Source organism: Convolutriloba macropyga, chromosome 3 (genome assembly GCF_964194025.1).
Source record: "Convolutriloba macropyga chromosome 3, txConMacr16.3, whole genome shotgun sequence".
Classification (NCBI taxonomy): domain Eukaryota; kingdom Metazoa; phylum Xenacoelomorpha; order Acoela; family Convolutidae; genus Convolutriloba; species Convolutriloba macropyga.
Window position 1 is genome coordinate 69,995,060 of NC_134470.1, and position 13,230 is coordinate 70,008,289.

The 13,230-nt window shown below is 32.8% G+C and overlaps 1 protein-coding gene and 1 non-coding gene across 19 annotated transcripts in view; one reads left to right on the plus strand and one right to left on the minus strand.

The window, feature by feature from the left end:
* The window catches only part of LOC142336413 (muscle calcium channel subunit alpha-1-like), a 140,777-nt gene that overhangs the window by 100,540 nt on the left and 27,007 nt on the right, over window positions 1–13,230 (minus strand). For all 18 annotated transcript variants that reach the window (XM_075385221.1, XM_075385235.1, XM_075385232.1 and 15 more), the window contains one exon: window positions 10,164–10,270. In XM_075385221.1, the coding sequence (XP_075241336.1) occupies window positions 10,164–10,270 (107 nt within the window). The remainder of the gene's footprint in view (window positions 1–10,163; window positions 10,271–13,230) is intronic.
* Trnad-guc (transfer RNA aspartic acid (anticodon GUC)) lies at window positions 10,649–10,720 on the plus strand. The gene has a single exon. It is a non-coding gene; the product is annotated as a tRNA-Asp (tRNA).

Here is a 13,230-nt window from a genome sequence, read left to right on the forward strand (position 1 = left end):
TACCTAATGCAGTGAATTAATGACTGACGAAGTTGATAGCCGGGTAAATTCCACTTAAGAAACGATTTTAAAAAAAAGGAATAACCTTAACTTTTCAATCTCACAAGACTACAAACAAAAAGAAACAATCTTCACAATTGTGTTTATCTTCACAATCTACTGAGGCGTTACAAGTCTTCAAGACTTCGTCTGTAAATAGAAAAAAATGAAAATTTTAACAACACGCATCTCAGTAAAATATTCTTATTTATATAAAAAACAATGTTAGAAAATTACATTTTTACAAAGTTAGTTTTTCGATAGCTCGTTGACATGAATTCATTGAAGATATTTACTCTCATCAAACAAGTTATAAAGTTACTCAAAAAAAGTAGGCTAGAACTCCTTTTTCATATGCAAAAATGAAGTCTTTTAAGAAGTCTGTGTTATTTCAAGCACTTTGCAAAAGCAGACAAAAACTTCTAAGCAACAAAAATACAAACAAGTAGGTAGAGAACAATGTCAGGATACCATAAAAAGGAAACAATCATTCCAAATTCGATGAGCGTTAGAATATTCAGAAAAAATCAAAACAGATTACAAATCATTGCAGTGCCGGAATCCAATCGCAAAACTTGTGATAGTTTAAAAATTCAAATATTAGGTACATAAATTCGACCAAACTGCGAAATAGAAAACCAAACTTCTGCAAATTATTTTTTTAGCAAAACTAAATTTTTACGTAGGTGCGGTTTATATTTACATAAAATTGCAAAAATTAAATCCATAATTTAACAGGTATTAAATAGTAAAAATTGCGAGTTAAGCCTTCAAAATTTGGTCTGTGCAATGAGCAAGTTGTGGTTTTGAAGAGTGCGAAAAGCATTTACAATTATCCCCACTGAACTCTCGCTAAGAGGAGTCCAATAATTTTTAATGAAATTGATTATCGCAATTTATTGTTCTGACCACATTAGTGGGGACGGAACTATATAATCAACTGGTTTTTTTGTAGTCAATTTTCGCCGATCGATATATTCATCGTACAGGATTGTGAGTGGTATCATTAATCATTAATAAGCCTGTCAAGCGTAGAATGTCAAATAAAAAAGTTTTTTTTTAAATTTGGCATTTTCCGTGGAGTTACGGAGACGCTAGCCTATCTTCCGTTCTTTTGTTCACATTTTTCATAATTTTTGCATAAATTTATTTTGTTCAGTTTTTGCTAAAATATGATAAAATTGTTAATAATAGTCCAACTGATTTTACGTTTAAGGATAGAAGAGAGTTGGTGAATTGTTTGAACCAACTCTTGGGAAAATTTTCATCAAAACTTACAAAAATTCAGCATTTTTTTCTTTTTTTTTTCAAAAAAACGGCATCAAATATGCCTATCCGGCCCAATTTGTCGTTTGACCGGTGGTGCAGACATAAAATCTACTTACACTTCCATTACTCAGATATGGGCTAATTTTACCTCCGGTTCTGAAGAAAGTTCTCTTGAAAAAAATTTTTGCGGTCATTCGGTAAATTAAACCGATATTTTAAAAAAATGCGTAGTTGATTTTCGACCTATTCAGATTTCGGGTCACCGAAAAAACTATTAGGAGAATTTATTAGAACAATTGCGTAGCATAGGGGCGCGCATAATTTTAACAGCCGCGCAGCAATAGCGAGGCCAGTTTTGGTGTCATCGTTGATTTTTTGCAATCAAACATGATCGATTGTTTTTTGGGCTTCTTTTTAGATTTTTCTGCATTTCTTTCTTTTCAACAACAAGACAATCTTTTTTAACTAAAGGTTCAATAAAAAGGAAGTTCCTTTATGTTCCAGTAAGGTCCATTGAAATAAAATTGTTTTTTATGAGTAAAACTCATGATTTTTATGGCTCTGACAAATTGTTATCGTTACTTTTTAATGAATTCTTGAGTTTTGCCAGAATTTGATGTTTTTTGATTAAAACTAAGCAATCAAATGTCTAAACAGGTATCCATTGAGTTATCAAATAAAAAAATTAAAGCTTTCATTTGATACATCCATAATAATTAGAACAAGTATAAGTCGATAAAAGTCCAAAATTCATCATTTATTTTTGATATAATTACTTTTTGGTCAAATTAGCTATTTCGGAAAAGTTTGAAACAATTTTTGTTGCAATGAAGAAGCAGCAGGAGCAAAACCGGTTTTGGTGTTGTTGCAAACTTTATAGTTCAAAAATAATTCAGACTGTGATGGAGCGCTGTTTGTTTTTTTTAAAAATTTTTTGCCTTTTGTTCTTTCATGTTAGTTACAAACCACAACGAATTCAAACCGAACCAAGGTTTATTATAGTTCACGTTTATGTGTGAAGTGGGGCCAATGCAAAAAAATTTTTGGCTTCAACAAATTTGCATAAAATTATTCGAGAAACTTTGAGTTCTGCCTGTATTCAGTGTTAATGTGTAGTATTTTGACTTGGCATCAGTAATGACATATAAAATTGGCTAACTAAGCAGCAACTAGTTAAACTATTTACATTTTAGTTAAAAAGTTTCGGTGGTTTCTTTGAGATCTACTAAATTAAATCTTTTTCTGCAAACTTTTAGCGTAGTCTCAGCAAAGAGAGAGGTTGCATTTTTTCTAGTGAATGATGATCTAGTCAACATTGCTGTTTTATTATTTAAAAAATGGTTTTTGGCGTTGATACAACAATTTTTCAAAAATTGTTTGTTTATTTTTTTTTAGATTTTACAGTTTTGTCGGTTCTCTTTTGCTGTCTTGTCCGACAATCACACCAATGGCACAAAAATAGCAAGTCGCATATCACTCAATGCCATTGAAATAAGGCGTATCTGATTATACTCAATATTTTTAGTGAATAGATTTTGATTTTATAGGCTTCGATACCGTTTCCTCGCAAAATTGAAATGACTTTTTGATGTTTGGTTGCGCCTGTTCATTTGTAGGCGCAAGACATTCTGGATAATGGCAGATCCCAACGGTATTGAATGAAGTTATAAATGAAGCTGTTGAACATTTTCACAGTTGATAGCTAATTGCTTTCAAAATTTTGAAATTATTTGTTATCATAAATAGGTAAATGCAATCTCTAACTTCCCCTTTTGGTTTTCCGTGAATTGTTAATTAGTCTCAATTAAAACAACTCCCAAATCTTTCTTATGGAAATGCAAGCTATTTGTTTTAATTTACTTTTATCTGATGCTAATTTGACCTTTTCATTCAGTTTTAAAAAAAATAGATGGACATGGAGTTTTTTCCGAAGTAATGCTTGTTGTACTTTTGATTTTATTGCTTATCTTGTCTCTTACTCTCATTAACGGCAGGTATCATCGGCCCTCTGATGAATTATTGTTTCAGTTGTATTGTGATTGAAGCTTGGATCGAATTTTTAAATGGATACACCAATTATTTTTGATAAGTGATTTTTTGAAAGTTTTCTAAGTCTCCCTCATTTGTTGGACAATCAAGTCAAAAACGCGATTGAGCGGGGTCGCAACATTATGTGCGAATGCACATTATCAAGCCTTCTTGTTTTCTCCCATGCATTAAGATTGACGGTTCAGGCTCACTCCCCCTTTGCCATTTGGCACCGGCTCTGCAGAGTAATGTCCCAATATAATTGGAAAACATAGCCGGCAGATTGCCTGAAAATAGCCGCGATAGATGCTTGTGATTACCATGAATTGAAAAAACTAAACAAATAAGATTGACAGATCGACCACCAGCTTTTTAATAGACCACTAGACTTTTTGGGTTAGAGCCGGACTGTCATTTTTATCCCTACTGTAGCTTTTTCAAAATTAATATTCGATATTAAAACTCAAAATTCTATTACTCAGTAAACAGAGCATACAAGTTTAGCACTACTTAGATGCACACTATTGACTTTAATTAGTAAATGTTCATAAAAATTCAAGTTCCATAACTGAGTTCAGAAGTCATTTTTATTGAGCGAGGTAAGACACGCAATGGACATTAAAGCAGAAATGACGTCACGAAAACAAATTTTAACTGCAAAGCAGTAGAAGTCACTGAATTCATTGAGAAAGTCAATACCAAGAAGTCGGGGAAAGAAGAAACAAAAATCTGTTAGACGTTAAAAAAATTAGGAGCGCAATAATAGCCGCCTGGAATTGCTGACGCGGCTACTGATAATGAATCGTAAATATTTAAAAATTGGCTCATCAGTTCTATCACAGAATTATTTGGAACAGAAAAACAAAAATGAAGAGTCTTCGAACTAGCAATCAGACGAAAACCGTAAAAATCCCTAAGAACCTCAAACTCGTTTGGTACATAACTTAGCTAAGACCTTAGTTTCTTCATCAAGTACAAAACATAACAACCGACTAACGTCGGGCGAGTTGTTCGCAAACAAACGGCGAGGGGTTGGCTTCATCAGTGGCTCAACACGGTTTAGTGAGGCTAGCTTTAGCTTCTTTGAAGGCGCGTGAGGAGAGGGTAATAGATGATGACTGCACGCCACATAGCATCAGCTTATGTTTGATAACAACAAAAGAGTTAAGGAAAGAGAGAGAGAGAGAGAGAGATAGATAGATAGAGTGTGTGTGTGAGAGATAAAACATGAACAAAAAAGAGAAGGAAAGAATCCCAACTGAGAGAAAGAGAGAGCTACAAATAATTTCCATGATAAGATTCCACTCAGCAACGTCTAGTTTTTGAGTCTTGTTAGTAAGTAAAACATCCAGAAAAAAATGCCAGTGAAAAAATTCAAAACCATTTTTTGTCCGTGGAGTTCTCTAATGTAAGCCATCTGCTAGACTTAAGAAGTTTCGGTGGCCAGTAATGATCGTTAAACTCAGAAAAAAAACTAGAAAGTCTTGACAACAAATGCAAATTTCAACAAAATCTGGCTAAAGTTCGTAATATTACTATCTTCAGAACAACTTCATTATCTCAAGAGACTATCTAGTATCCCTATTTCAAGGCTTAAATGGTTTCAATGGCTCATAAAGATTCATAAACTTGGACCATAATCATTCTTAAAAAATTTGAAAATTTTAAATTTTATCAAAAAATTGCTAAAACTTGAGTCATTAAAATATTGACAACCATTCCATTCTAGAAACTGTGCAGAAGCCTTTTTTATCAAACCTCGGAGGAGGTCACTGGGCCCCTGGTGCCAGAAAAATAAAAAAAAATCAAGAAATAATCAAAACTTGAAAAAAATGCAATGATTTTTCAAAAAATTGCTCAAATTCGTAATATTGAAAACTTGAAAAACACTAAATTACATGTAGCAACTATGCAATGAAATTTATCAATTTGCATAGGAAGTTCCTTGGCTCATGAGGCTGCAAAACTTAAAAAATGACAAAAACTTTCAAAAAACTTGAAAAAAATTGCAAGTTTATCAAAAAACTGCTAAAATTTGTGATATTTTAAAGTTGCAAAACTATTTCATGGCAAGTAAAAATTATTCAGTAACTTATTATCAAACACATAAAGAGGTTTTCTGGGCCCCTGAGAATGAAAAAACCTGAATAATGACAAAAAATGTGAAAACAAAATTGAAAAAAAGTTTTGGCTAGAAAAGTTGCCAAAATTCGTAATGTTAAAATGTTGAAAACCATTCCATCACCACTAGAAACTATGCAGTAATCTATTATCAAAGCCCAGAGGAGGTTCCTTGACACCTAGTGCTGAAAAAAAACTCAAAAAATGACAAAAATTTTCAAAAAGATTGAAAAAAATTGTGAAAATTAGTACAAATTTGCGTGTTTTTGTTTGGATTACCAAAACATATAGCTCTTAAAATGGTCATAAAAAGTATTTATGTCTTGCAAAAGACCTCTATCAACTTAAATCAGCCTTAATTTTAGACATCAATTTTGGTCCATCAAAAAATTCGAAAAATGACAAAAAAAACACAAAAAACTGCAACATTGTGGGCTCAAAATTCCCTAAAATTAACCTTAAACTACGGCCATCCTCGTAGCTTCAGCACCCTAAGCACTTGAAAAACTATTAAACGCGGCTAAGGGCCTCTAATGAAACATAATGCCCGCTGGGCGTTAGCTGTTTATCCCGTTTTTAAGGACGAAAAGTCAAATGTGTCAGACGAAAAATCGGTCAAGCGAAAAATCGCATTAAAAAAAGACCAACAGGACTAATATAAATGCTACAAACTTCGTTCGAGAGCAATTAATAAGAAACGCAAAAAATAATTCAACTGCTTCAATTTTTATCGCCTTGCTTTTTTCCGTTCAGAGCTCGGAGATATGAAGGTGGGGGAAACTCCTGTCGTTTTTTCAGAGGCCGATCATTTCAAGCTATGTGGTCTGATTTCTTCTAATACAGAATCTTATTGTACGCAACTCAGAACCATCATAAATCTTAACTTTGAACTCGGAAAACTTATGCTAATCTTAGCTTTGTTACTCGGAATTAAAAAATTAACCTCAAAAAGGAAAAATAGATGGTTAAAAATACAAAAAATCTTTCAAAATTTGAATATGTGAAAACCAGTTGAATCGAATCAGAAGGAAAAAATATAGATTGGTTGTAGTTCATCATGAAAACTTTCAAGCGTTGAAAACAAAGATTTTTAAAACGGTATTGCTGAGATCACCGTGTTATGGCAGTAATAAGTCATAAAACCCCATTCCATAGACAACATATAACACAATTCCGAACCAATTGCTATAGATAAAGCAAGTAATCAGTCAAAAGAAGTTGATTGGCATACTTCATTGTGCAAATACAGTTCAATAATATAATTTTGGCATACTGATATTAATTTTGAGCATATGGTGAATAACAAAACATAGCCGGCAGATTGCCGGAATAGCTGCGAACGAATAGACCTGCGTGCCATATAATAGAGATAGAAACAGATACAGATCTAAATTGAAAAAAAATCGACGCCGCTCAAAAAAACTAGTTAAAAAACATTCAGCGAAAAATTAATGAAGCTTGCTAAAATTCATTCCGCAGAAGCCGCTTATTAGGGACCTTTACTGCACAAATGAGTTCCTTTGACCTTAAACAAATTCAAATTAAACTTAGATTTTAAAGTGCAAAAGTCATTTTATTGAGTGAGGTAAGTCACCTATGATCAAAATCTAATCACGCAAATAATCTAAAAACTTTTGCTAAAGCGAGTGAGAAATGACGTCACGCGCGCAAATGCCGTTAGTGAGAGGAAGAAGTCATTCAGAAAATTTGACTTTTCAGCTTTGCTGTGTGAACAAATGTAAAACGAAAAAAGAGCGTCAGACGACGAAACAAAAAACATAGCCGGAAGAATTCCGGAAGCGACTCGAAGCCTAAAAACTTGACAAAAACCCTAATTGCAGCTGAAACCATTACCTTTTTTAAACCGCGGTCTGATCTAAAAATTGGTGAATTTTAAACCACTGTCACCAAGAGAAACAAAATGCCGCAAAAAAATTTATTATTGAAAACGTTTGGGAAGGATAAGTGCAAAATAACTAGGATAGTCAAAACACTGATAGTCTCAAAAAGCTGAAAGGGCTATCAACTTATCTCAAAAAATTCATGATTCTAATCTCAAAAAGATCGCTACTGCAAACGGCAGATAATAATAACTTAGAAACTCAATTAAATTTTTCAAAAAATAATGCTCAAAGTTAAGAACCAGAAAAACTACTACAGTTAGATTTCTCATCTTTGCAATTTAAACAAAAACAACATATACTTTTTTCATCTTGTATATATGCTAGACAACATGATTTCAAACTAATTCAAAAATTAAAATAACCACAGAAAAGTAACAGAGTAATATTTAAAGGCAAAAAAATGTTTAAGAACAATACCAAGGTCGGAAAAAATACAATAAAAAGTAATAAGTGGAAATTCTGGAAAACGTTTTCTAGTAATATCTTAGTACTGCCTTATGTTGAATGAAATCAATTGCAACCCAAAGGAATGACGAAAATCTAAGAAAAAGCCGAAATCATTCAATTTGTCAATAACTGAAAAAATCAATATAACCAGTATAAATGTAGGTGCCAGGACAGAGCTAGAATGATACAACCTAGAATGTGAAAAATATGGACACAATGTAAGGAACACCGTAACAAAGACTTATTCTTGATTTTTGAAAGTTCAAATCAAAGTTTAAAAGTTTTGAAAGTTTAAAAATCAATTTTAAAACAACAAGAAAAACTAACACCATTTCATTTTTCAGCATTCGAGACATAGAAAAGACAACGATTCATCCGAGACAAAAATCTATCCTCCTGAACAGATCAAAAAAAGAAAAAGCAGAAATCAAACATACGAAACATTGAAACATTTTGCAAAAAAAATGTAAAAAAATTTTCAGGAATGCATTTATAAAAAAAATGAACTGTTTTTCAAAAATTTAATGCTAAAAAATTATTGACGTTTATATTGAAACGAAATTAAAGCCCCTCAAGTTGCACAAAAAGAATATTTCTAGTAATTAAAACCAAAATACAGACAAAAAACTGAGAAAAATAGGAAAAAAAACTACCAAAATCGGATTAGCATATGTACAATTTTATAAAACAAAATCACATCGAGGTAAAAAGAGGCATTGAGTATATGAATTGTCAACGGGAAGTTGTCATATTGACTGATTCTTGACTAAAAGACGGCCAAAAGATCCACAAATTAAGAAAATAATAGGAAAAAAGCCAAAAATTAATTATAAAATCAAGAAATTTATGCCCATTTTGAACTTGAGACGCGTTTTCAGGCTCTGCAAAACACTGTGCTAATAATTTCCAAGGTTTACATTTCAATATAGCATCAAATAAAAATCATTTCGAACAAAAAACCAAATTACAAGCAAAAAAAATGGGCCACTTAGACGAAAAAACGGCTAAAAACGGTTATCTATATGTGCCATTCAGTCAAAAACTACTTTTCAAAGTCAAAAAGTCATTCACTAAACGCAGCGCATGATCAAAAAACTTCTCTCGCTCAGAAAAAATAGTTCACGCGGCACTTTTTCTCGCTTTCGCTTTTAGGTCAAAAAAGCGTCTGAACGAATAGTACTTCCGGTAAAAAAAAAACCTTAAGAAAACCAATACTCCTCTTCGAGTCGTAAAAAAAACCAAGAGCACCGCAATATAGCTTCGCTCAGCTTACAGCTTCGCAGCTATAAAAACAAACCGAAAGGAAGCGTTACATGCCAATCTCAAATAAAGGCATTTTGCAGCTTTACGTGAACTAGCCTGGCTAGCTAACCTCCGATAGCTGATTCACTCTCAAGCACAGTTTTCTCAGAAATTTAGAAGAATTAAGCGTTGCCTCGATCAAAAAAAAACATTTCCTCAAAAAATCTTGATTGTTTCATGTCGTATTGACCTAAATTGGTTAGCTCGGACAATTTTTGTCACAATTACTCACTTGCCTTGGAACATAGAAACGGCAAGAACAATTGCATGGACGAAATATTTATTCTAAAAGCTCACGCTTCATCTCTTTGATATTTGATTTGATGTTTTGATCTCTTCATTATTTGATTTGATCTCTTCATTATTTGATTTTAATACTTTTAATGAGAAATTAATTCTTCTTCTTCTTCATATATAAAACAAATAAAACAATTCCAATATGATAATTGACCTATAAATGACATGATTTCCTGAACTCGCTATATTTTCGGCACGAAATTCTCAATATTGCACCATTAATTGCAAAACCTTTCAATTGCGGTTGACTTCTACTGTACTGTTTTTACTATGAAAATACTCTGAACAGTCTGAATGGTTGTTCCGGTTTTTTTCTGGACATAATGACCAAATTTTTTAATGCAAATAAGCTGTTTCAGTACTGGTTTTACAAGTTAATATAGAAATACGCAGGTTGAGAACTGAAACACTCTGGGTGATCAGTCCGGGCAGGCATACCTTATGACATGAATACAACATATAACTGAACAGTAGTAGAAATCAGTAAGCACTTATATACAAAACAAAAATTTGCATGAAATTGCTATTATTTATTAGAAGTGGCAATTTTGACAACAAAGGAAAGCTTCGATGCCTAAGCAACAAAAAGGTTGTGCTGACGAGAAAAGTGATGACAGCTGATGTAGATTAAGTCTTTGCTGGTGATCCTAAGCAGAATGAATGCTAGTGTTTTGTATGTGAGTGTGTGCGCGGTGTGATGTGTGTAAATGTGGGGGCGGATGTGCGGTGTGATGTGCGCACAGTTGGAGGACTTACTTGGAACTCCGGATACGAGTCGGAGAGGTCGCAGCACCCTGAACGCCCTGAGAGCCTTGACGTCGAAACCCTCGAGGGCGAAGAAGGACAGCACCGTGCTGATTATGCTGAAACAAAATAAACTCAAATAAACACCTCATGCTTTATAATGCCAACAAGCACCGACCAGTTCAATTTTAAAATTATATTGTGCTGACCTATCATTAGTAGTAGGTAAAAACAAAAAAAGATAGGGCTTCTCCTAATTTGGCCTCACAACTTAATAGGCATAGAGCGTAAAGCCCGCACCTCAACACATTTAGCATAAAAATGCCATAATCAGGGCCTATAACAACAATTATACCATAATTTTAAATTGAAATAATAATTTCGCGCGGGAGCTATAAAAATGGCATAAAGTTGGGTTAACTGATAATGTGCAGCGTATTTGTAACTTAAAACGTTTGCTGATGAGAACCAAACTAATGTGAAGATCACAGATTTCACCTCTGTTAGTATAGTGGTGAGTATACCAGACTGTCACTCTGGTGACCGGGGTTCGATTCCCCGACAGAGAGAGTTTTTAAAAATTATTTGACATAAAACTTTGCAATTTTACTTGGCTGTATCGCACAATCTAATGAAGATTATTTTTGTCGAGGTAATTGGGAGACTCGGAGGAAACATTCTCTGTGGTCATACCATAGGGTAATGCATAAGAAAAAATATAAGTTTTGAAATCCTCCCAGCTTTTCCGCCTTTTTAAAATGTCCAGCCAAATCACTTACAGGTTGGTTTTTTGCAGACAACTCAACGCCCAACGGTCGGGGATCAGCTTTTTTCTCATTTAAAAGGATATTCAGAAATACACTTGAAGAGTTTAAAATTAGGCTTCAAGAAACTGAAAATTTAAAAAAGTATATTACTCCAATGGGTGGTTGATATCTTCCTTTGCTTAAAGCTATGCCGGCTAGAAATGACTATTTAATAACAAAAAAGGTTTCAAAAAACAATTTTTGTCAATGTTTTTCAATTTTTTTTAAATTAACTTTTTCAAAATGCAATTAATTTCAACGAATAAGAAGTTTCCTGTATGCAAAAATGTATTCATAAAACCGATGCTGTATGCATGAGTATAGGATCTGCATGACACTGTTCAAATATTACCATCTTTGAGGTAAAAAGCAGTTCATGATTTTTTTGCTAAAAATATTCACAATTTCTCTATTCTTTTCTGAAATCTAACTAGCATTTTTCAGCCTTCACAAGGTAACTATGAACCTTACCATTCTCATTGATGAAATAAAGATCAATACCATTCCGAGGGGAAAACTTTTAAAATTGAATTTAAAAAAATTGTTTCAAATGTTAAATTTCTTTACAGTTCTAACCAGAATTCTTAACTATTCCCTCAAGTTTTCCCCAAAAAAAGCATAGCAAGGAATTTGTTTAAACGTTTAGTTTCTTTTCCATTAGTAACGACAGAAGACGGGTTTCAAAAATCCTTCGTCAACTTTTCTTTTTCTAAAAAGAAAACATGCCACACATCTTTTAACTAAACAATCAAAGAACACTTTTTGAAGTGGAAGTTAGAACACGCCAGGATTTCGTTACACACATTTTCAGCAGCCCGCTCTGCACTCATCCGACATTTGGAAAACAGTAACGTATCAAGACAAACGCATTTAAAAAAAAACAGGTAAATTATGGCGTTAAATTATTCGCTACAATGGCGTTACAATTATTCGGCGAATACTGAGAGCTTGAAATTATCCACATCTTGCAATGTTGCTTAGTACTTTCTACATGAAAATAGCCTTTGTGTAAAAATAGAAGATATATATGTAACAAATGGAAGGAAACGATGCCGCAACAAGACTTAAAACTCCAACTATCAGAAAGAACATTTAACGATCATTTTAATTAAGATGCGATAGCCTTGTTTTTAAGCACAGTATGTCAACTATAACTTTATTTTCAACGGCGAACAGTGAAGTTATCAAAGTTGGAGAAAGTTAACGAAAACTATAAAGATTCTATTAATGTTCAAATCACCTACAAAATCTTTTATCAATCACACAAAAATAAGACCAACTAAGACAGCTAGACGAAAAACTGCTCGAAACCATAAATTTGAGAATTCTTCTACTTCAAAATGAGCGGTTCCAAAACAACAATTATACGACCTTCAGGCATTTTTTTGCAATAATATAAAGATCTTGGTCCAGTGTTGGTGTACAAAATTTCATATATAACACAATTTGTGGTCACAAGAAAAACATAACCTCTCCTAATATTGGTCCAACAATTTGTCATTTTTATAACTCTTTTAAATTGAAGTTACAAATCAATTTAAAAATGTAGTCACAATTTTAACAACCAATTTTTATCAGCAAAGGACGCTAGTTGAATGTGTGATTTTACTTTACAAGCACGAAAAACATGTTTTCAACTTGCTTTGGGACACAATTGTTGGTCTTTTTTAACAGTGTAAAAAGTTTTTTTACAGTGTAAGTTTTTTTATAGTTTTAAAAGGACAGCAGTATGACATCTTCGACTGTCTGTCAAATTGTTTTAAATTTAACAAAACAAAAAAAGTGGTAATTATAATGATTAGAAAAAAAAATGTATTTTGATTCAATTTTTCGTCTTAAAAAGATTAGGCAATTAAAAGTTAAAAAAGTACGTGTCTTCACTCTTTCAATAACTGAGAGCCATATAATATTACTAAAAGACACAAGAGATGGAAATAGAGGAAAAAACATGAAACTGACATCTGTTTGAAGCCTTCATACAATTGATAAAATCATGGATGCAATGCAAAAAAGGCATTGAAATCGTAGAGTCCGAAATATTTAAAAAAAATTAATAGATGACAGAAAAAACTTTTCAACGTTTTCCGAAAAAGGCAATGAAATGTGTGCAAAATTTGGAACTCTGACTATTTGTAACACTGCGTTCTTAGCCATAAGGAATGAAACAAAAAATAAAAAAGAAAGAATAGAATTGGTCTCCAATAAAGTGCAATCCAGTTAAGACCAAGAAGCCGGGTATTCTCAGTTATAAATCGAAAAGATTTTAATTCTGC